At 41.5% G+C, this 23,170-nt stretch overlaps 1 protein-coding gene across 4 annotated transcripts; it reads right to left on the reverse strand.

Moving 5' to 3' along the window:
- Positions 1-244: 244 nt before the first annotated feature.
- Positions 245-23,061, reverse strand: hps3 (HPS3 biogenesis of lysosomal organelles complex 2 subunit 1). 4 transcript variants are annotated; one of them, XM_085137143.1, is made up of 25 exons: positions 22,689-23,061; positions 22,039-22,116; positions 21,876-21,947; positions 21,463-21,556; positions 21,204-21,277; positions 20,090-20,302; positions 19,236-19,296; positions 18,926-19,014; positions 18,589-18,703; positions 18,121-18,274; positions 17,958-18,040; positions 17,271-17,445; positions 16,938-17,019; positions 16,593-16,750; positions 16,306-16,407; positions 13,931-14,039; positions 13,596-13,813; positions 13,070-13,247; positions 12,544-12,777; positions 12,161-12,358; positions 11,839-12,027; positions 11,610-11,714; positions 8,158-8,364; positions 7,956-8,043; positions 245-6,398 (listed from the first exon to the last, which is right to left on the reverse strand). In XM_085137143.1, the coding sequence occupies exons 2-25, from the start codon at positions 22,087-22,089 to the stop codon at positions 6,271-6,273; spliced, it is 3,177 nt and encodes a 1,058-aa protein (XP_084993269.1). In that variant the 5' UTR covers positions 22,090-22,116; positions 22,689-23,061; the 3' UTR covers positions 245-6,270. The 4 variants fall into 4 exon arrangements, with proteins under 4 accessions (XP_084993269.1, XP_084993267.1, XP_084993266.1 ...); XM_085137141.1 differs by having other exon boundaries at positions 18,121-18,271; positions 19,236-19,305; XM_085137140.1 differs by having other exon boundaries at positions 19,236-19,305; positions 22,689-23,059.
- Positions 23,062-23,170: the final 109 nt, after the last annotated feature.

The following is a 23,170-nucleotide window of genomic DNA, read 5'->3' on the forward strand; positions in this document are numbered from 1 at the left end:
TACCATTTAATATCCTTCATGAGGTTCAAATGGATCCCATGAAATGTCACATGGATAAATGGAGTTAGTATCTTTGTGTATTTCTTGAAACTTAAATCAGAAATTTGTTTTCACGTGGAAAAACCTGGTGTTGGATGCTTTCACCAACACCACCTTCTTTACGCTTTCCCCCTGATTCCTTCAATAATGTTTCACAGACAGTCAGAGCTCAGGGTCCTCTTGGTGGCACCCAAGTGTCCATCAACAGTCTGGTTCCCTACTCCCTGCAGGGTCTTGAACACGGACCTGTGGCAGCTCAAAAGGAGAATGGTCCTTAGCTGTAGAAATATGGGTATGGCATTCCTCTCCAGGTTTTTTCCAGCCTTACAAATGCACTTGAAGGGAATCTGTCATTCCTGACTGACCTCAAGCCCTTAGTTTATCATACCATGCAGAATTTAAGTTTTTCTCCAACAAGGAGACCATGTCAGAGGCTCTGGGCTGCATTATCTTTGCAGTACAGAAACTGTGATTTGGATTTGGTATATCCACTCCAGTCATTGCATCTGAAAGTGCAAGGGATAAGGCTCTGTTCAGACAGTGACTTTCTCACTGGCTTGGTGACACAATAAAACAAGAGTATGAAGCAGCACGTGTGCCTGTTCCCCAGGGGAAATCTGTGCAGTGGCGTCCCCAGACAACATTTTACATATTCACTAGGTTCTACTGTCTTAATGTGGCCTTTGGGTCCGTGCTGGGATCAAGTGTTCTGCCATTAGCATTTCTTCCTATTGACACTGCTTTGTCCCATCATCACCTTTCAATTCTAAGGTTTTACATATAAAAATATAATAAAAATTGTCTGGTCTTTTTTTTTTTTTTTTAACAATTGGGTAGATATAACCTCAGGTGAACAACATATGAAATAATGCGCTGTCATTATTTAAGAAAAGCTAAGCCAAATGCAGAAGGAGTAAGTAAATCGCTAAAAACACCTTACTGCTGCCATAGGAATTAAAAGGGAAAGCAGCAACCAGGTGCTTCTATTCAAATGCTTTTGGTTAACCGACTAATTTTCTAACTATTTAAAGTCCATGGTTGTGTAGTGAGATTCATTAGTGGAAAGACTTGCTAGTCCTCTCTGGAGTAGATCATCATTAGACTCAACCAGCTAAACATGTTAAATGTTTATTTTATTTAGCATTTTTGTTAAATAAACAATTAAACAGTGGAATCTGTTGTGTGCAATTTTACACCTGAGGTTATATTTAAATTATTTTAGAAGCTGCTAAAGACCAGATTATTTTTAAAAATCGTGTTCTGATATTAAAAGAAAAAAAAAACATCTGACAGAGGGGGTTTTCTTTTAACCATGTCTGCAAACTATCCACTTTGTTTACTGCCACTTGCAATCAGGAGGGAAGGGAACAGAAATTATGATGGTGGTCCTGTGTTCCCTGATAATGGTGATTCGCAGCAGTCACTCCAAATGTCTTGGACAAGATTCTGAGAAGCCGGGTGTGAGCTACGACTTGGTATTTCTAATGTTACCTTTGTTTATCACATTATCTAACTTCCAAGAAGTCTTGTGCATTCCCTTTTCACTGTCATGGAATGCATACTGCTCCATGCACCACCGTTTTCCCTGAGATGACTGGAGGCTGATGTGTGTCACAAGTTTGTCCCAAAAAATTGATTCTGTTCATCTGGACGTAGCATTTTCAGTCGGAGAAACGTTTCGTAACTTTTCCAAGTTCTTCAGTCTCAGTTAACTGCAGGTTTCCCCAATCTTATAAACAGTACATTTGCATAATGACTGAAACTAGCACCACTGAATGAACAATGGGCTGTGAGGTCAGTTCCCTTGATGCAAATTGTCATGACCATTGAGCAACAACCACTGATCAATGGCCATGAGTACAATTCACAGCGAGTTGGGGAATGGCTGCAATCACAGCATTGTAAGATGGCAAAAGATGGACCCTTTGGCCCCCTCCTCAATTCAGAGATGGTCTTTCCCTTTTCACATAAATGGCCTCCTTGACTCCCCGTTCAAACCAGCGTTCCTCCCTGTCCAAGATGTGTACATCCTCATCCTTGAAAGAGTGTCCACTGGCCTGTAGGTATAAATAGACTGCAGAGTCCTGGCCTGACGAGGTAGCTCTTCTGTGTTGTGCCATCCGCTTCGCCAGAGGTTGTTTGGTTTCCCCGATGTATAAATCCTGGCAATCCTCCTGCACTTAACAGCGTACACTATGTTACTCTGTTTGTGTCGGGGGACCTGATTCTTGGGGTGGACCAGTTTTTGGCGCAGCGTGTTTTGAGGTTTAAAAGCCACAGAGACCTGGTGTTTAGAAAAAATGTGTCTCAACTGCTCTGATACTCCTGATACATACGGGATCACTACAGGTTTTCGCTTAGTCAGCGGTTGTCCTTCTCTCCTGGATCAGCTGGAGCTTTTTTTAGGTGCCTTCCCAGCTTTGACAAATGTCCAGCTGGGATAACCACATTTACTCAGGGCCTTTTTGATGTGATGTTCTTCTGCCTCCCTGACCGCTGTGTCAGTGGGGATGGTGTTCGCTCTGTGTTGTAGCGTCCTAATGACACCCAGTTTGTGCTCCAGTGGATGATGAGAGTCAAACCTTAAATACTGATCCGTATGCGTAGGTTTACGGTACACGTCAGCTTTTAGATGTCCCCCATTACTGATGGAAATCTCACAGTCCAAGAAGGCTAACCTGCCACTTTTCATATCCTCCCTGGTGAATTTGATGTGTTAGTCCACCGAGTTAATGTGATCCGTGAAATGTGGTACGTCCTGAGATTTGACTTTCACACAGGTGTCATCCACATACCTGAACCAATGGCTTGGTGGTGTTCCAGGGTAGGATAGCAAAGCCCTCTTTTCCACTTCTTCCATGTACAAATTGGCCACGGTGAGTGAAACTGGGGAGCCCATGGCACACCCATGTTTCTGCCTGTAGAACTGACCCTTGAATGTGAAGTAGGTGGAATGAAGACACAGTTCCAAAAGCAAACACACTTGGTCAGTGCTGAGAGTGGTTTGTTGCTGAGGTTGGGGTCATCCTGTAATCTCTTACGGACTACCTCCAACGCTTCCGTGACTGGGATGCAAGTGAAGAGAGATGTAACATCGTACGAGACCACGGTTTCATCTGCCTCCATAATGACACCTTCTCAAAAAAATCCAGGGTGTTCTGGACGTGGTGTTCAGAGCTGCCTACCGACGGGTTGAGGATCAAAGACCTCCCATCCCAGTGTTCCCTCAGTGGTGCTGGTTTCAGCCATTCTGCAAAAGTACTGTTTATAAGATTGGGGAAACCTGCAGTCAGCTTAGACTGAAGAAATCACTTGGATGAGTGACGAAATGTTTCTCCCACTGAAAACACTACATCCAGATAAACAGAATCAACTTTTTTGGGATTTACTTACCAGGGTTATGATAACAATAATTGATTGCTTTTCAGGGCACTCAAAGCGCTTTACAATTCCACTATTCATTCACTCTCACATTCACACACTGGTGGAGGCAAGCTACAGTTGTAACCACAGCTGCCCTGGGGCAGAAGCGAGGCTGCCATGTCGCGCCATCGGCCCCTCTGGCCATCAGGTGAAGGCCAGTAGGTGAAGTGTCTGTCCCAAGGACACAACGACTGAGACTGTCCGAGCCGGGGCTCGAAACGGCAACTTTCTGGTTACAAGACGAACTGTAACCGATAACGATCGCCCGGGTTATGAGGAATCAGCTGTGTGAAGACAGATTCCTCATAACCCTCACTTGACTGCATTCCTCTGCTCAACATTTCCTCTTTCTTAACCTCCTAGGACCTGGCGTCCACATATGTGGACATCACATTTTGGGACGTCTAGACCAAAATACTTAATTTTTTTCTACAAGGGCCTGATATCCACTTACGAGGACATTATACTGCCACTGTTCTATCAAAAATTGATACAAATGTCCTCATATGTGGATCTCATTTTTCTCAAAAACAAAAATTAGGTAAAAAAAAAAAAAATCTGGTAATTCTTTGTTTTTACATTCTTTAGGTCCCAATCAACCCAAATAGCAAAGAAAAATTAAAAATGCATGCCATGAAAGAGTTCGGGTCTTAGTTGTTGATTTACATGATGAAATATTCAAATAAGTTTTAAAAGGCGTTCAATGGAGAAGATGTAATTGATTATGATAAATGATTTTGTTCACAAAGACATATGAAACCAATATTTGTTCTACTGTGCTTATTGTTTACTTGAATCCTAAAATGTTTGCAGAACCCAACTACTTCACAAACACTTTCTGGCCGCTTCAGCTGTTCATGGAAAGTATAGTCAAAGTAAACTGTCATTTGAAAAAAAACAAGTGAGCTGCTGCAATGGTAGACTGTTTGGCAGCTGCTTGAATACAATATCTCTATATCTGCTACATACTCAGATGATATGTAACACTTGTTTGTGACAAACAGGTTTAAAGTTTCTGTGGCCAAAACTAAACTTTCACACTCTGTGACAATAAACAGTAAATACAGCAGGAAGAAGACGCCGGTATGTGTTGAGGTATGTATTTACCGTTTATCTGAACAGCGTTATCACTTAACAGACATTCATGCAATTGTTTAAAAAAAAAAAATCAGTGGACAAATCAGTGCTCAAAGGTCACTCACCTCTAAATCTCCACACTTAAGAACTTTAGTTAAAAAAATAAAATAAATTGAATGTTCCTCTGCAGTTCTAACAGTAAAAATCTGTATTTTAAAGTGTTTCATAAACACATAGCATTGAACAGGTGTACCTAACAAAGTGGCTGGTGAGTCTAAGTACACTCTGATGAGAGAAGTAGCTCCAACTCAGTACTAGCAAGGTGTACCTAACAACGTGGCCAGTGATAGTAGATTATGAACGGGAAAACAAAACAAAACGATATCTACATATCGACAGTTCTGCAAACAACCCCACCCCCACTCCATAAAACCAGATAAACAGGCTTCAGCCCCGAGGAGGGGGATTGCTAAAAGCTCTCCATGACCTAAAGGGGATACTATGAAGCAACATCAGTGTAGGAAGGCTTTCTTTGCATCGCTCAGACATATGAGATGGTAACAGAGGTTATGAACAGAGCTTGATGTAGAAAACCTAGAGTAGCTTCACTAGTAATCTGGGCTTTCCACTTCAGGGTTGAGAAACTTTAATAACATACAAGAAAATATTGTGCCAAAAAGCAAAATGAGTGAGGTGGAACAAATCCAGCAAAAGAGAAACCGTGCAGGAAAGTGTCTTAATGCCTAAGTAAATCTCCAAAAGTTGATTCTGTTCATCTGGACGTAGCATTTTCAGTGGGAGAAACATTTCGCCACTCATACCAGGACTCTGCAGTCTTTTTACACCTACAAGGCCAGTGGATACTCTTTCCATGATGAGGATGTACACATCCTGATGAGGAAGGGACGCTGGTTTGAACGGGGAGTCAAGGAGGCCATTTACGTGAAAAGGGAAAGACCATCTCTGAATCGAGGAGGGGGCCAAAGGGTCCATCTTACAAATGCATGATTGCACCCATTCCCCAACTCTGAATTGTACTCATGGCCTTTGATCAGTGGTTGTTGAAGAAGCCTGACGAAACGTTTCTCCCACTGAAAACGCTACGTCCAGATGAACAGAATCAACTTTTGGAGAGTGCAGAAAAAGTGTTAATCGTGTGAATTTATAACTGATTAATGGCAATTAAAAAAACAACAACTGGTAAGTGACCAAACATAAAAGAATATGTGAACATTTGCTGCATCAGTAACCAAACACCTGTAAATTCCAGTGACAATGTGAGAGAGAAAGCATGAGTAACCTAACTGCATGGTTTAGGTTAAGTGGCGTTACTAACGTACCAACCAACAGGTCTGCATATATAAAGTTCTCTCGGGTAGTGATCTAACCATGGTGAGTGCTTTCATTAACAGAATTTATGATAATGGCACTGGTTTTAAACCTAAACTCTAAACACACCTCACTAAGCCATTAATCTCACATCATAGTACACCCCCGGCAGGCCTGTTCCTGTATTTGTTCAATCACATCAAATAGGAGATATGTCCACCATAGTACTCTAAAGCCTTTGAGTTTAGTTGCACAGTGCTTATAATACATGATTGCTTGATATCAAACAAATAGTTTAAATACTGCAAGTTGAGTCATCCACAGTGGCTGGCCAACAAACACAACTCTGAAGACTCTTCCGAAATGTTTTCTCAGTATTCAGTGTGTGTGTGTATGCACACTTCAGGCCAGCACTTGTCTCTGGCTGCACGTCAACAGGTGTGGCAAGAAGTATGATGCTGTGCCATCATCAGGGATGAGCTCCAGGAATTCTGCGGGGCTCATCTCCATAGCAACTACGACAAGCGTCTCTGTTGACAAAAAACAAGTCTCATTAAACTCAAGTACACACACACACACACACACACACACACACACACACACACACACACACACACACACACACACACACACACACACACACACACACACGAGATGTTACTTCCTCATACTTCTAGTTTCTTTGCCAATATCAGTAAGTAATTTCCTGATATTTCTTTGATTCCCATCATAATATATCCAACCTTTGCAACCTTTTTTTTTCCTTTTTCCAAGTGTTATTGGTAAAACGGCATTGCCGGGTCTTTATGTTAAGATTATCTATAATAAAGACTATTTTATTTACTAAAAACACCTGTCTGTTTTCCTTTCCTTCTGTTCTGGACTCATTTGTTACTGGTCCCCTCACTCGCATGCCTAGACCCCTTCGGGGGGAACGTAACACCCCAAGCCACACAGAAGTGGCTTGGGGTGTTACACCAGTGTTACACCAGTAGACACCAGTCTACCCAAGCCTGCTACACCCTCAGAGTTCACTTTGTTTAATCATATTGTAATGAATTGCTGTTCATTCCCCAGCACAGATCTCCAACACTTTCCCAATGACAGCCGCCTCTATAAAAATTGCTGCAAGAAATTAACAAATATGTGAGAGGACACATATCACCACTTCCCCAAGTAAGACACATAATGCATAAAAACATCAATTTCCCTGTGCTTTTCAAAAGAACCCGAGTGAGGAGAGTAAGTGATGGGTACTCTGACCAGGATAGTTTAGATGAGTGTGAATGCTCGCCAGTGGTGGATTAGAGAAGAGGATCATGCACGGCAACAGTACCCAGTGTGAGCACACCTTTAGTCAAGTTTAATGGAGGCTTGGAACTTGTTGGTCAGTAAAGCTACATTTAATGTGCAGATAGGATTTAAGAAGCTGAATGACTGAATGCCTTTCCCTAGAAATGGGACAGAAGAGCAATTTAGTTGCTGAAGTTACAGTTTACTGATGTTCCCTGAACACATTTCATGCAGGCAGTCAATTTTGCTTTTGAAAAGATTGACTGTGTCTGTTTAAAACATGACTACACAGAACAGACAGACTGTGGGTTTGGGCTTTCTTGAGAACCACTTTTTCAACCAAGATGAATGACTGAATGAAGTTGCTTGGCACACAAAAACAAAGACCAAACAGTAAAATAAAATTACATCCAGCTATTTTTTTTAAGACCCAGTTTAAGTTTTAGACCATTAAACTGATTAAACTGTTGAAACTGTTTGAAGATCTGGACTAAGATGACTTCATTGCTTGTCATTGTATTCTACAGTTTAAATGATTCAAATCTGTTCCCTGAACACGTAATCCATTATTAATTACAGGTTTCTGAATAGCTGAGGATGTGACTTAAAGTAGGGATTTAATCGGAATTCATTTCATGTCAAAAATGTTGTCAAACCTGCCAGACGGCTTTGCCGCGTAATAAAATTATAAGTCTGAACAATACAAGGTCATTAGTGAGTCATGACTGACGAAAGCACAGCAAATCCTAATTGTTTTAAACGAAAGTGAAAGTTCTTTGGAAAAATACCTCTACCTTTGAGAGCAGCCAGGAGGATGCTGTTGTTTGAGGCCGCTCTTGTGCGATCACAAAGCTCTGGGAGGAGCTTTTGCCACCAAAGTGCCTGCGGAGATTAGACATGTGATTGAGACGGGAGTTGAATTAGGTGCGAAACTAAAAATAAACTAAAAAGTGTAGCTACAGACTTCAAAATGTAAGCCCCGTGATCAGTACAGACCATGTTTTTCTCCTGTAACTGGTGATTGGCGTAGGGTATGATCGCTTGAGGACATCTGTCCAGCAACTTCTCAATGCTCCTATCATACTGCCCCCTTCTGGTAGCGCAAAGGAGGTGCAGGCTGAAGCCCCATAAGGTTTCGTCTGACAGGCGCTCCAACAAAGGCACGACGGAGCCCACAGACAGAGATGGACCACACAGCAGAGACTGCACACACAAACGGGAACACTTAAAATTACAGAATAACAGCAGCTAGATTTTAAATTAAAGTCCTCGAGAAGAAAAAGAAACATAAAGAAACATAAATAAACTGCTATATGTCACCAAGTCCACTACTGATAGCACAGATAAAATGTATTTGTCAAAATGTATTTGTCACTGTGGCGGCGCGTTGTCTGCGGTGCCTCTGCAGGGGAGATGGACACACCTACGCGGCATTGGCAATCATGCCTCGCCAGCATAAAAGCGGTTCCTGACTGTCGTTGTTGTAGTCGGTATGTAGTTGGCTGGTGGCTGAAAAGCTGCAGCTGTGTGTGTTTCGGAACAGAAACCGTGTGTGTTAGTAATAAAGATGCTGAAAGGCATTAAACTGTCACACACTGAAAGTCCCCGGGGGCTGAAAACCGCAGTTACTTCAATGGCCATTGGAAGATGGCTCCAAAAAACAGCTCCCAAATTTATAGCAGAAGGAAACATTTACAGCAACAAACAAAATAGATTTCCCTCTTCATAATGAATGTACTGGGGATATTTGTTTTGTTTTATAAAAAGGCATAAACCACAACTATCAGCACCTTCTCAACAGGAGTTTCATTTACTGCTGTAGGAGTACTGAGGGTTTTATTGTAAAAGCATTTAAGGGTTTTATTGTGAACAGAAAAAAAAGGGGTCTGTTCACAACCGAGTAGAAGAAATTGTGTTTCCTGCACAGGTTGGGCAGCAATTCAGTGATGTCTCAGTGGCTGCATTAGTCTGTTATACAGTAAGGTCCAACTATATTTGGACAATGACAAAGTGTTTTTTCTTCTTTTACCCGTTTACTGAAACATCTTCCAATTATAGTTATATAATGGAGATCAATGGACTCAGATTGCATTTGAGGATATCCACATTCAGATTGGATGAAGGGTTGAGGAGTTTTAGCTTGTTAACATGTTCCACCCTCTTTTTAAAGTAATCAGACAGTTAACTCAAATGCCATTTCATGGGCAGGTGTGGGCATTTTCTTTGTTATGTCATTATCAATTAAGCCGATCAAAGGCCTGGAGTTAATAGCCCTGTTTTTTTGCTGTAAACCGACAACATGGGGTCAAAGGAGCTCTCTGTGCAGGTGAAACAAACCATCCTTAAGCCGCGTAAACAGAAAAAACCCATCTGAGAAAGTGGTACTATAGTAGTGATGGTGTGATGAAGCCCCGTGAATGTGTCAAATCTTTCCGGCCAATCGGTTCACCAAAAGGCAGATCACACAAAGCAACGTTTAACAGCTCATTTGGATGTGCTGACATCTGCTGGTCATTCCATGTACAGCAGCCCTACTGTGATAATGCAAGGGGCTGACATAACAGTCGATATATAAATGTAAAAATGTATCAATTGGAGAATACCGATATGAGGTCCTGTATAATATAATTATACACACACACACACACACACACACCTCTTACTAACCATCCTCTCTGAGACTGATTTAAGACTTATTATTGGGCTATAGCATGTCAAAATGCCCCCTAACTGCTAATATTATTTGACCTTTTCGGTTGCTCCATAATTCGCTAACAATCTCCGTGTGCTCTCGTGATGATCCTCGGAATCACCTCAGATCCAGTTCATGCAAAAAACTAATTTTCACATCTTTTCAGCAGCTCTAATCACATGACAGGGCACATCATTTCAGAGAGTCATTCGTCACGTGATATTCTGAAGAACCATACAGGCCTTGACATGGGCTTCATTTGGACACGTCCCCTTTACTCGGCAGTGCCGAGTGAGCTGTCAATGGCCATGAGTACCATTCACAGAGAGTTGGGGAATGGCTGCAATCAGAGCATTGTAAGATGGTGAAAGATGGTGAATGGTACTCATGGCCATTGGTGGTCTTTGATCAGCGGGCCTTGATCAGTAGTTGTTGATCAATGATCATGAGAATTTGCATAATTATGATGAAGGAACTGACCTCCCAGCCCATTGTTCCTTCAGTGGGCTGGTTTCAGTCATTATGCAAATGTACTGTTTATAAGATTGGGGAAACCTGCAGTCAGCTGAGACTGAAGAAGTCACTTGGATGAGTGACGAAACATTTCTCCCACTGAAAACGCTACGTCCAGATGAACAGAATCAACTTTTGGACAAAGAAAGCACTGCTGAACTCAGCAACGCTAAAAGACCTGAACACCCACAGGAGACAACAGTAGTGGATGATCACAGAATCATTTCCATGGTGATGAGAAAACCCTTTCACAACAGCCAACCAAGTGAACAACACTCTCCAGGAGGTATGAGTATCGATGTCCAAGCCTACAGTAAAGAGAAGACTGCATGAAAGTAAATACAGAGGATTCACTGCGAGGTGCGAGCCACTCATAATCCTCAAGAATAGAAAGGCTACATTGGACTTTGATAAAAAAAAAAAACCATCTAGAAATAGCCAGCCGAGTTCAGGAAAAACACTGTTTGGAAAAATGAAACCAAGATTAACCTCTACCAAAATGATGGAAAGAAAAACGTATGGAGAAGGTGTGAAACAGCTCATCATCCGAGGTAGTGTGATGGCTTGGACATGCATGGGTGTTAATGGGACTGTGACACTGGTGTTTATTGATGATGTGGCAAAGGACAGAAGCAGCCAAATGAATTCTGAGGTATTCAGATACACAATGTCTGCTCCAATCCAAAAAAAATACAGCCAAAGCAACCCAGGAGTTCATTAAAGCAAAGAAGTGGAATATTCTTGAATTGAAAAGTCAGTTACTTAGTTACAAGTTACAGTTACAAGTGAGCATGCATTTTACTTCTTGAAGACTAAACTTGGGACAGAAATCCCACAAACAAACAGCAGCTGCAGGGAAGGCCTGGAAGAGCATTAAAAAGGAGGAAACCCAGCATCTGGTGAAGTCCATGAATTCAAGACTGTCATTGACAGCAAAGGGGTTTCAAAAGGTTTTCAACCAAGTATTAGAAATTAACATTTTACTTTCAGTAACCTTTGAGCACCTGAAATGAAGGGATTGTGTTAAAAAACGCTTTAGTTCCTCACATTTTTATACAATCTTTTTGTTCAACCCACTGAATTAAAGCTGAGAGTCTGCACTCCAGCTGCATCTGAGTTGTTTCATTTAAAATATATTGTTGTAACATAGAAGCAAAATTAGAAAAAAAAGTTGTCTCTGTCTAAATATTTATGGACTTAACTGTATTGAATCCATGCAGTCAAAGCAGACTTTAGAAAATACCTGCAGTTTGTGCAGCGCCTCCAGGTGTTGGGAACTGGTAATGTCTGTTGGACTTAGAAGAATGAGCCATGGATACAAAGCACCGTAATGAGAGCACGAGTTGATCTGGAACAGACACAAACATGGGAGCAGCTGATTGGATGAAACTCGTGTCTTTAAGATCTGGTTATTGAACAAATTAAAAGAATTGGTGGGGGGTTACTAAACAGAGGCCACCAAGTAGCCTTACCAGGTCATCAGCACTTTTCAGTGACTTGCGCTTTGGAGCCATGTGCTTTTCTGACTTTGTATTTGTTAGACGGTCGATGTAGACAGAGGCCAGCCGAAACAGAAGCTCCTGAATGACAGCGTCATTTGATGATGCCATGAGCATCGCCTCCCAGAAATCGACCTGCAGGCTGTTTTCACAACGCAGCTCCTAAAAGCGTAGAAAGCATCAGATTCTGCAAAACTGAAATTAATTCTACATCCAAGTGTAGAGAGGCAGTAATACAAATCAGCGGGTTGATATACTATCCTCCAGGCACTGCACTTCCAGGTGCCAATAGTACCTTGAATATGTGATCGGCCTCTTCCAGTTTAACTTTGCTGTTCTCATGTAAAGCCACCATGGCAGCCACCAGCAGTCCAGGCTGAGAGTCGGCCATCTGGCGGGTTAAAGCTGTGGGATAAACACGTCTATGCTGGTTTGCACATCCACCATAGAGCAGCAGCCTCGGCTCCTCGATAAACCCGTACACTAGCAGCATCTACGCACAGAATGGAAAGGGACCAACTTTCTTTATTTTGGTCCATTTTGTGTGGAAAAGTATATAATATAGAAAAAAATATGGACATACAATAAAAAAAAAGAAGCAATATCATGTAGCAAACTTTGACCTTGCACTGCACCTTGAGCAGTTAGTACACCAAAGAAAACAAGTGAAATCCTGACCTCAGCGTGTCTCTCCATCAGCTGTGTGTACTGCTGCAGGTCACTCAAACGCAGCATCATGGTAGCCATGGTGATTGTCAGTGAAACCGACACGCCCACCGAGTCCTCCAGATTTTGTAAAATTTGCAGCGTCCGAGCAGGACTGACATTTATCATGCAGGGGCTGGTGCACACGCTTATGAGCATTACAGGCTCTGATTGGCTGAAAATGTCAATGACCTGATCAGCTGCTTCCTGCAGGGAAAAGAAGATTAAAAAGGTTTCTTCATTTTCATTCCCCGTCTCTTTTGATTCAATATTTTATATTTTTTGTTCCCTTACTAGTTTCTTAAGGTTTGTTGTGCATATTTGTCATGTTTAAAACAAATTTTAATATTTGACAAAGACATTCTAAGTAATTACAAAATGGTTTACAATGATTATTATTAAATTATTAAGGGAAAAAAGCTGACCAAACCTGCCTGGCCCTTTGTGAAAAAGTAATCTCCTCAACTTGTTAAATCATGCTCATTTAGATTTTGTGTACCTGACTGAGGGTCTGCTCCGAGTCTTCTAACAGGAAATGTTTCAGGTAAAACAGAAAGCCAAGGCCATAGGAGGAAGGGCTGCCCGGAAATGGCCGATTCCTGGACATGACCTCTGTGAGTGAAAGACCAGACATCCTGTAGTAGGGCAGAGCAAGGTGACACTCCTTCTGACCGCCCCTTAGAGAAAAGAAGAGATTAAAAGTTTTGCTGAAACAAATTTTAATAAAATATCCAGAAAATACAAAAACTGAAGGTAAAGGTGTCCAACAGAGTAAATTCTCATTGACTGAACACATTTAAAAACCCATAAAATGTTATTATCAATGCAGAATGTGCATGGACCTTGAACTTTAAAGGCTAAAAATAACAGAGGCTTCATCAGTGCCCTCATTAACCATTAAATTAAAGTGTATTTAGGTTATTTTGTCAGCGAGTTAAGCCAGTGAACATATTAAGGAGACATTTTCTACACATTCAAAGGGATATTAGCCCTCTAACCTGCCTGCAGGAGAGGTTGTGTGTTACCTGCTGAAACTGTCTCCCAGCTGGGCACAGTTCTCTCTCAGCGCCTCCTCCAGCACTTGTCGATCTGTCCTGTGGTCTGCTGGGCCACCTGGGCCCGTCTGTTGCTCGTCTGATGCATGTAGTAGAGCAGCACGCAGGAGGAGGTGAGCTTCGCTGAGGAGGTGTCGCAGACTCTGGGCCTGTGGGTTGGTCTCTGCATAACGCTGACTGTACTCAACCTGAAAAACGCACACAGACAAATCACAAGTGATTGCACAGCAGGTCTGTATTTGTTTAGTTTTTCATATTCATCATCAACAGTTGCGCAACACACAATTCAGGCAAATGAGAGTTACCATCTCCTGGTAGAGAGTAAAGGGGGGGACGGTGTCCACAACATAGAGGTTCCATCCATGTCCCGCTGCACTGCTTTCTTTGGTAGAAGACACTGTCCACCTCCTGCTCCTGAGATCAAACATTACACAGCAACATATAGAAAAATTAGCAAAGATTTTGACCATTGAGTCACAACATACACAGGAAGAATCCTGTACTTATACCCACCTTTGTTGTGATCTACTGTAGATATTTTAACTATAAAAAAAAAATTTGTCTTTACAGGACACCAACAAGACAGTACAGATACACACACAATAAACTAAACATTGCACAACAAGAAAAGACAAACCAATAAACAAACAAGATATTCCCAGAAAAGAAAAACGTTTGGATGAAAAACAACAAAAACAAAAATATCCAAAATACACTGGATGGGAAACAAAGTGCATATTGCTGAAATGCAGCACTACATTTTACAAATTCAAAGAAACTGTTAAACTGGGCACACACTAAACAACTGTCAGAATGATCATGAGGACATAATCTAGCCTATAAGATCTGCTTCATTTGCTCTCAGTTAGTTTTTAGAACCAATTATTGCCTGTTGGTCTTTAAACAGGTTTATCATTTGACACCAACGAGTACAATGGTAGCCTGGGAGACTGTAAGTGCCCCTGGCTCCTCGCTTAGTAACACTGCAGTAGGTCTAGATTGATACACCACTTTCCATTTAATTATTAGTTATTAATTATGTTTTTGTCCTGTCTTCCTCCCCTGCCATCTGGTAAACTGCAGATTATACCTAATTTTTTGGCACATTTAGATCACGTGAAGCTACAGATAGATAACTATAATCGTTTAGCTCTCTACATGCGCTGTGCTACATCAGTGACTAACACTTCACAGCATAATTCAGCTGTTTGTTAAGTGTCTGCCCAGCTTTAACAAACAGTTAGTGAACAGGGTAACAGGAGCTTCATACCAAGGGTATGTTGAGGTGTTTGTTACACGGTGAGGGGCTTGTGTGTGTGTGCATCTGTGTCAGTCAAAGAGAAAGAGTTACAGGAATCCAGGAACCTCTGTGATAAAATTGTCTTTTTAGGTCAATTCTAGCACGATTAGTTTGTGAGAAAAAAAAAAAGACACAAACACACACCGAGGGCAGTTAGGCAGGTTACCATGGCTAGGTTTAGAAACTAAAACAGGAAGTGCTGTCTCTTTTAGACCAAGCTGCAAAACTCACACAAACACTTTAATCATTTGGTTTTTTGGGGCGATCGTGGCTCAAGAGTTGTGCGTTCGTCTTGTAATCGGAAGGTTGCCGGTTTGAGCCCCGGCTCCAACAGTCTCGGTCGTTGTGTCCTTGGGCAAGACACTTCACCCGTTGCCTACTGGTGGTGGTCAGAGGGCCGGCAGCCTCGCCTCTGTCAGTGCGCCCCAGGGCGGCTGTGGCTACAATGTAGCTGCCATCACCAGTGTGTGAATGTGTGTGTGAATGGGTGGATGACTGGATGTGTAAAGCGCTTTGGGGTCCTTAGGACCAAGTAAAGCGCTATACAAATACAGACCATTTACCATTTTTTAAACAGAAATGACTGACTGCATACTGTCACAGGGTTTCTGAACTTCTTCACAACACATGCAACTTACTTGCTTAACGACCTTTTCTGCTAAGCAGTTCTTTATTTCTTATGAATCCAAAAAAAGTGATTTTAAATTTTATATAATTTTATATTTGCCTTTCTTTATTTTCTATATCAAACGGCATGATCACTAAGTTCTTATTAATGAAATAATATGTTGTTTGTGATATTAGGTTATGCTTTTGGTATATTTGCATTTCTTTCTGTCTGTCAACACGATAGCTGGACAAGTTTTGCACGGCTTTTAAAAACTGTTTCTTAAATAAACTTGAGATCAAAAATTAATTTTACTAAAAAATGAATTGAATCCCACACATGTCCTATATTAACATAAAAAATAGGTTTCAGCAGGGCAAATAACAAACACCTTCACACTTTCCTTATTTTTGCTGCACTGCAAACTCCTTAAAGTACGTTTAAAAAGAACAGAGATATACAAATATACCGTGTATACAATACTATTACCAGAGTAAATACTGCTTAGAAAGTGACCTCCCTTGGTGGAGGTTTGTGTTCTTGGAGTGCTTTTAGTTTTTTTTTAAAATATTTTTAATGGAGTTCCTCTAACCCCTACACGGAAGCAAAGAAGAATCATTTAGTCTTGTAACATAAAAGAAACAAGGGTTACAGAAGGGGACTTTATAAGGATTTCCTTTGAGAACGAGAGTATTTTGAGGGTCTCGTCATTGCAGCTTGGCCTGAAAGTGACAACAAGGACGGGGGTTGGATGGGTTTTGGGTTTGTCTTACAGTAAGGGGCGTGATAGAAGGCTCTCCAGAGCTGGCGTGGTTGCGGGATCAATTCCCACCGCCAGGAAAATACCAGTCAGCATGTTGTGTTCTTTCAACTCGCTATAATAACAACACACACGTACACACATACAGCAAACAGGCTCATAAATGTTCAAATGTTTGTGCGTACATGCATGCACATGCAAGTAACTGCAGGGAAGTATCTGAGGTCAAACCTGAAAAAGCCTTTAAAAATCAAAAGGCGTACAAATCAACATGGCGGCGTGTGTGTGCGTACAACTTACAGGCCCCTGCGCTGTGTGCCGCGTTCGATCTCCCCCGGTGTCTCTGCGTCGGCGGCAGAGAGCAGGATGACATGGCGCCCGTACACGCACATCGACCGCAGGCCGATGAAGAGCTGCATCCTGAGCGCACAGACCTCCAGGCTGCTGGGTGGGCAGGCCTTACAAACACACACACACACACACGCGTAAATGTGTCTTTACAGACATGTAATAACAATCCATACAGATATTAGCGCCACCAACTGGATCTCTGCAGTGAGGGGAGCACTGAGGCTGAACTTTCTTTTAAATTAGCTTCACTTATTGTAAATACTGTAAATGGCGCGAACAGTGCCAGGCTCATACCTTCATGGTCGTATCGATGTAGGGGTCTTCAATCCTGGCTGCTAGAGCTGCACATCGTACTGTAAAACACTGCAATGCACTCCTACCAGCCACAAAGAGAAATGTACTTGTAATCCACGAAGAAAGTAAGAACCACAGATTAAAAATTACACACCAACTTTTCTATATTTGGGTATAATTGGAATATCATGGAAATAAGGCTTGATGGGTTTGATGAAAAAGGTAATCTATCTGATGTTTGGTGAACTGTTGAATTTAGAGCCCTATTTTTTTGAAACCCTGTAAAATGTAAATACACACAGAATGCAGGCTCCTTCAAGGCTGCAGACATACTTTGTTATGACGTGCAACAGGTGGTCTGTTAGCGCCGCCTCCAGGACCTTCTCTGGATACTGATATGCTGACAGGAGCTCAACTCCACCCTTCAGACTGTACAGGTAGCCCGTGGTGGGGAGGGAGAAGAAGCAGAACACACATGTCGCTTCATCGGGAGACACTGACTGGTTACCTGGGGAGAGAGTAACAATCCCTCAAAAATAATGATTGGGCAAAAACACACACAAGGACAAAAAGAAAACAGATTATTTTTTACAACATGAGCAAACTGCACCGAAATGTGAAGGTGCTGTAGAAATACCACAGAGATATCTCTATAGCAATGAAGCTTTACATGCACTCATCACGGGCATGAATGTCATGGTATGACACTTTACTGAAATGCAATGTTTTTTAAAGTCATTAAGGATGTGTGCTGTGCAATCATTTCACACTAGAGCAAAACAAAGAGTTCAAAACATCATTAAAAGTCCAAAATTACCATGAAATTCATGCCTGTGATGACTGAATGTAAACTCCTGAACAGACTACAATGTCTAAGAAAAAAAAATTCTAATGCCATTTCTCCTCATTTCATAACAGATCATCTTGCACTGTTAACTTGTAGCATCAGCTACTGTTTCTTCACTCCAGTCAAGAAACCTGCATCTTGTCACAAAGCACCGACACTGATGTGGTACTCACCAGTGAACAACGGGTAAAGCTGCAGGGAGTGAAGCTGCATCTCATCCATGCTGCATCCTTGGAAGAACTCTGGAGAAAAGTGCCTGCAAGACCGGAGGGAGTTCAGTCAAACCTCAGCTGGGAGAAATATTCTTAAGGAACAAACTCAGAAGTGCAGACACACCTGAAAAGAACGTAAGAAAGCGCATACTGCCTTCCTTCTTCCAGCCCGGTTTTTTCAATACTAACTGGGATGTCGCAGTCTTTAGCTCGATCGCCAAGTAACTCCTGGTGTCTCGGAACAACCAGAAAGTCAGCCTGGTCTTCCAGATATTCTGCTGTGCATGCAGAAAGATCACAGATCGCATATCACAGGTCACTCCTACATTTGATAAAATTTCTCATGCTCTGCTGCATGTGGACAATGTAAAAATATGAGCTTGAATGCATTTTTTATGTTGTTTTCTTAGTATTAAATATGTAGAATAAAAACAAAAAGAATGCTTGAGAAATGTCTAATTGTCAGCTTTAGTAATGTAAGTCATATTCATAAAGGTTTCTCTACTCATCCTTTTCTAGTTAAATAGAAAAAAATAAACCCCAAAGCCACGACTTAAAACACATTATAGAGCATTTACATGTGTGCTGTTACCGTTATTTGTGTCCAGTGGTTCCTCCAGGGTTTGGGGTTCAGAGGTTTCATCCAGTTTTAATATCAAGACTTCCAGCTCTCCTTGCACAGCCACATATGTGTCGCACAGTGCCACCTAGCGGTCGAAATATTTAGAAAAAAACGAAACAAAAACAAGGAAAAATGCTCAAGTTATAAATTTCCCAGTACTACAGAAATTGTTCTCTTTCTCTCATTATGTAAATGCAAGCTATCCACTCAGAAAAGACTTACATTTTTAAATATAAATAGGTGCAGTGAACATGCTTGATATAACAGTTTGACACAGTCACAGATAAAAATAAGTGAAGAAAAGCACCTGCTTAGGTGTGATTTTTGGAAGGTGCAGGATGACGGAGCGTTCAAAATCCAGGACGGAAAGATTCTGGCTGGAACTTGAAGACTGAGCTGTTGGTAGAAAACAGGCCTATTGAATAGAAGCTTTTTAGTCCTAATTCACATCTAATGTAAACTCTTTGCTATATGAAATAAAATACACACGGCTCATTGTAAGACATCCTTCTCTGATCAATGATCAGATGATGATTTTTAGATAGTTGAGATACAAAATGAGTGTTCGACTGAAAATATCTTAATAAATTAATAAATGTGTGTTTTTTTTTAGTTACCTTGACTCTGACCGCAGCGCTGCCGAGTGTTTGGCCAGCTGCTCTGAAGACTCTGATTCTCCTGATTTTCCTCCCAAAGAAACAAACATTATTCCAGTGTAACATAGTGTGTAGGTTCGATGAAAGACGTTACCACAACATTTGATCTTTTTACAGCCAGCTATTAAAATAAATGGTGCTAAGCTGCCACCTTAACAAAACCTTGTAAAGGTACTCATTATATTTGGAAAATACTTTAAAATCTTCTAAAAAAAGAGTGCAAGTTATCAACAGTATGTGCAGAAAAACAATCTTTATGTCCAAGACGTCCATATTATATTGAAGAGATATTATTTAAAGCAGGGATGTTAAACATAAGGCGTGGGGGCCTGAATCGGCCCATTAAAGACTCCCATCTGGCACACAGGACAACTTTGATTTTAATGAAGGAATTCATTTTTGGTTCAGTCCTGAAGAATAGGACTTTGGTTCTGATATAGAGCTTTTTTTCCCCTTAACTTGAGCACTCAAAGCACCGTATCACAAATCAGTACCACAAAATGGTGTATTGAATAAATGCAGCATCCATTCTGTCCTGAGTCCAGCATGAGAGGAAGACCAAATCCCAACGGGGATGCTTAAGAAGCACTAAGATTAATGTGGAAGGTATTGTGGAGCAGCAGACAAAGGTTGAAGCACCTTGAAATCGACCCTTATTAGAGAGAAGCTACACCGGTTTGCACAAAAAAGTAACAAAAACTTAAATAAACAGTCTTTAACAAATTAAAGACATTATTGAATTGTAAATTTAAATGCAGATAAACTCCATAACGTCAATAAAGCGGGTAAACTTTGATTAAGAATTGAGTTCTTACCAGGTTCTGCTGGTTGTGTTGTCTCAACGTAAAGAGAACCAGAGTGTTCTCAGAGCCAACCAGCAGGTCTCCTCTAACCGGGCAGCAAGACACAGCAATGGGCCGCTCTGACAGAGGGATCTCAATAATCTCCATCTGCACTCCACCCCACACAGATGCTCCACCCAGCAAGTGGCCCAACAAACGAACCCCAACGCGGGCCTTCTCCTCTGCCTGAACAGAGGGCAAATAAGGCATTAACATATTTCCCAGTGTGTAATTAGAAAACAGCAATATACATGACAGCTGCAGACTGCCTTTGGTGGAATATAATTTGCTTATTTCTTCTTGCTCTCAGCATAATTTATCCATAACTATGCACATGTTTAAACGCTCTTTATACCATTTGCTTTGACAGTCTGTCTCTAACATAGGTAAGCTTGGACATCTGACCATTGAGACTGATTGAGGGTGCTCGTGACCTCAATTTGAAGGTTTTGTATAGTGTACTGTGATATGAAGATAACAGGACGTACAGTTCGAATGAAGACAGCTAGCTAGAGAGCTAGAACAATCTGACAACCACATCTGAGTACCAGTTACAAAAAATTCACAGTTTAAATCTGAGAGATAGTTTTTTCTTACAAAAGCTTATTATATTCCTCAGTTTAATCACATTAAAGCAACATAAGATTTATGTATAGAACCATAATTAAACTAATTCACAACGAGCCGAGTCAAGTTTGCCATTCCAAAGAAACGCATTGGAGATGATCCGCATCCATTAGAGCAGACTGATAGACTGACTGACTGATTATGTGTTAGCATCTATCTGCATTCATAATCTAGATGCTAGTTATTTACAAACCTTTGCTACGCTTTGTGAGACTGACCGCAGTCATTTCTAGGTGGACTGCAACTGCTTGGAGACAGGTTGCATACCACCAGAGCGAGGTAATCCTAGTTAAAGGTGGTGTGCATTCAACCTCTGGGCAACCAGTTGGTCACTGCAACTACTTGCAATCTGCCGCCGAATGAAAAATCACCTCGCAAACACTTTTTCCCCTAACCACAAGGAGGTTTCTGTCCTATTTTTACTCTTGGGTGATTTGGACTCGAGATGGTTCTTGTGTACCTGATAACGCCAGTTGGTGTAGGCTCTCAGGTAGGTGGCATTGTTCTTTTCCTCAATGGTCACCAGGTAGTCTCCTAGAAGTGAGTGAGCACAGAGGAGGCAATGATAAAACCCAAGATTTTTCAGTGTCTAGTGTCTTTGTTTTTGATGCCTTTCCAGTTTACACTGTCATCACTTGAAGCCATTTTGCTCACATATGGGAGACAGACAGCAAAAAAGTGCATGTCAGTACGGAGGGTAGAGGTAGACATGTCTTTACCTATCTTGCTATGCTGGATGCTCCTCACAGCGCCCATGGTGGAAAAGCGGCAGATGAGGGGGCAGCCCTCCACCTCCAGATTGTACGCCTCCACCTGGATTCAGTTCAGCACAACAGTGTCAGGCTACTACAAAGGGTTAGTTACTAAATGCTTAAGTAAGATGAGGAAGACAAAACATCAATAATAACCTTTGAGCATGATGTAATTCAAGTGGTCTGGAGCGAAATTAACTCGTCCCAGTGGAGTTAACGGGACTGATATGCCCTCAAATACCTTTGCACATCTGGTGGGAGAGGCTTAACACAAAACTGACTATTTTATCTTATTTTGCCTCGCTACCACCAAAGTCATTACTAAAATAAATAATTTTTTAAAAGGTCACAAACTGTAAACATAAGCACATTAAAGCAACCTTGCATCCTCCAGTCGCCACCACAAAAATAGCTCCACCTCCACAGCAGACCAGTCCGGGTTCCTTCTCCACCTGAGCCACAGAGAGGGAAAGCAGTGAAGACGAGCGTAGGTAATAAAACACGCCTGACGCGGGGATCAGCGTCAGTCAGGTTTCACTTTACCTGCACAATCTGCTGAGAGGAGAAAGGATGGCAGTTGTAGACGTGCACCATGTTTGGTCTTCTTCTGGCAAGAGGACTCTGTACAAGGTGGAAATTTAAAACAAGAAAAAAAAACCCCAAAACATTAGTTAAGGTGCTTCATTCTTACTTTATCTGTGTTTCTCAGAGGCTTCATCCATCAGGGTAAACAGGACTACTTCAAGAAAAGGATGCACTTAGTCTCAGGCGCTGGATTGTTTATTGATGAGGACTGATGCCATCTGGAAAGTTTTTCCTTTATTTGACACATTGGGCTAATTTGCATACTTGCACATATAATTCTCGTGCAGTTTTTTTTTTACTTTTTACACATAAACATCATATCACACACATGAATTTCACACGAAAGTGTCCTTCCTCCATTTCTTTGGTAGATATTTGTTGGCGTTTACTAGGAAAAGTTGTTGTTTTTTTTTACTGATCTGCAGGTCTGCGTCACAATTCAAACTACTTTTGACCAGTGAATGAGGCTAAAAACTCTTTCTGCAGACTTTCTCTCAAACTTTAACATCAGTCAGGGGGGGAAAGGCGAAACTATTGCAATTAAATCTCGAGGACTGCGGGAACAACACGGTTGTAATAAAGGTAAAAAGAAAACACACACTACAAACCTCTGTATTCAAGCCTGAATTTCTAGCCGTCCATGTGGGCCCGAAGCAGGGCTGTGGTCATCCCTGTGTTATTTCTATAATCGATATCACATGCAGCAGTCTTGTGAGCAGCAGCAGCCCCGGATTGTTTCACTTCACATCACATGAGCTCTTCGACCAAATATTTTCGTTCTTCTTACTTTTTTGACTTTCTACATAAAACATGCGACAGACGTTTTCCTTCGTGAAGTCGCTTTTCTCGCGGATTCTCCTCTCTTCCTACTTGAGCTTCGCTGCTGCAGTTTATTGATTTCACGCCGCAAAGAAAGAGGAAGTAAAACGTCAACCACAACAATCCAGCGCCCGCCCTTTTCTGCTTTTGATTGGCTTACGAGTCTGCTTGTATTGCGTTCAACTTTTTTATTGGTTATCGAGCTATCATAAAGTAAAGGGCTGGTTCTGTTCTGTTTTGTCTTTTGTCTTAAATATTTGTTGACATTTTT

This window comes from Neolamprologus multifasciatus, chromosome 17 (genome assembly GCF_963576455.1).
Source record: "Neolamprologus multifasciatus chromosome 17, fNeoMul1.2, whole genome shotgun sequence".
In the NCBI taxonomy this organism is placed as follows: domain Eukaryota; kingdom Metazoa; phylum Chordata; class Actinopteri; order Cichliformes; family Cichlidae; genus Neolamprologus; species Neolamprologus multifasciatus.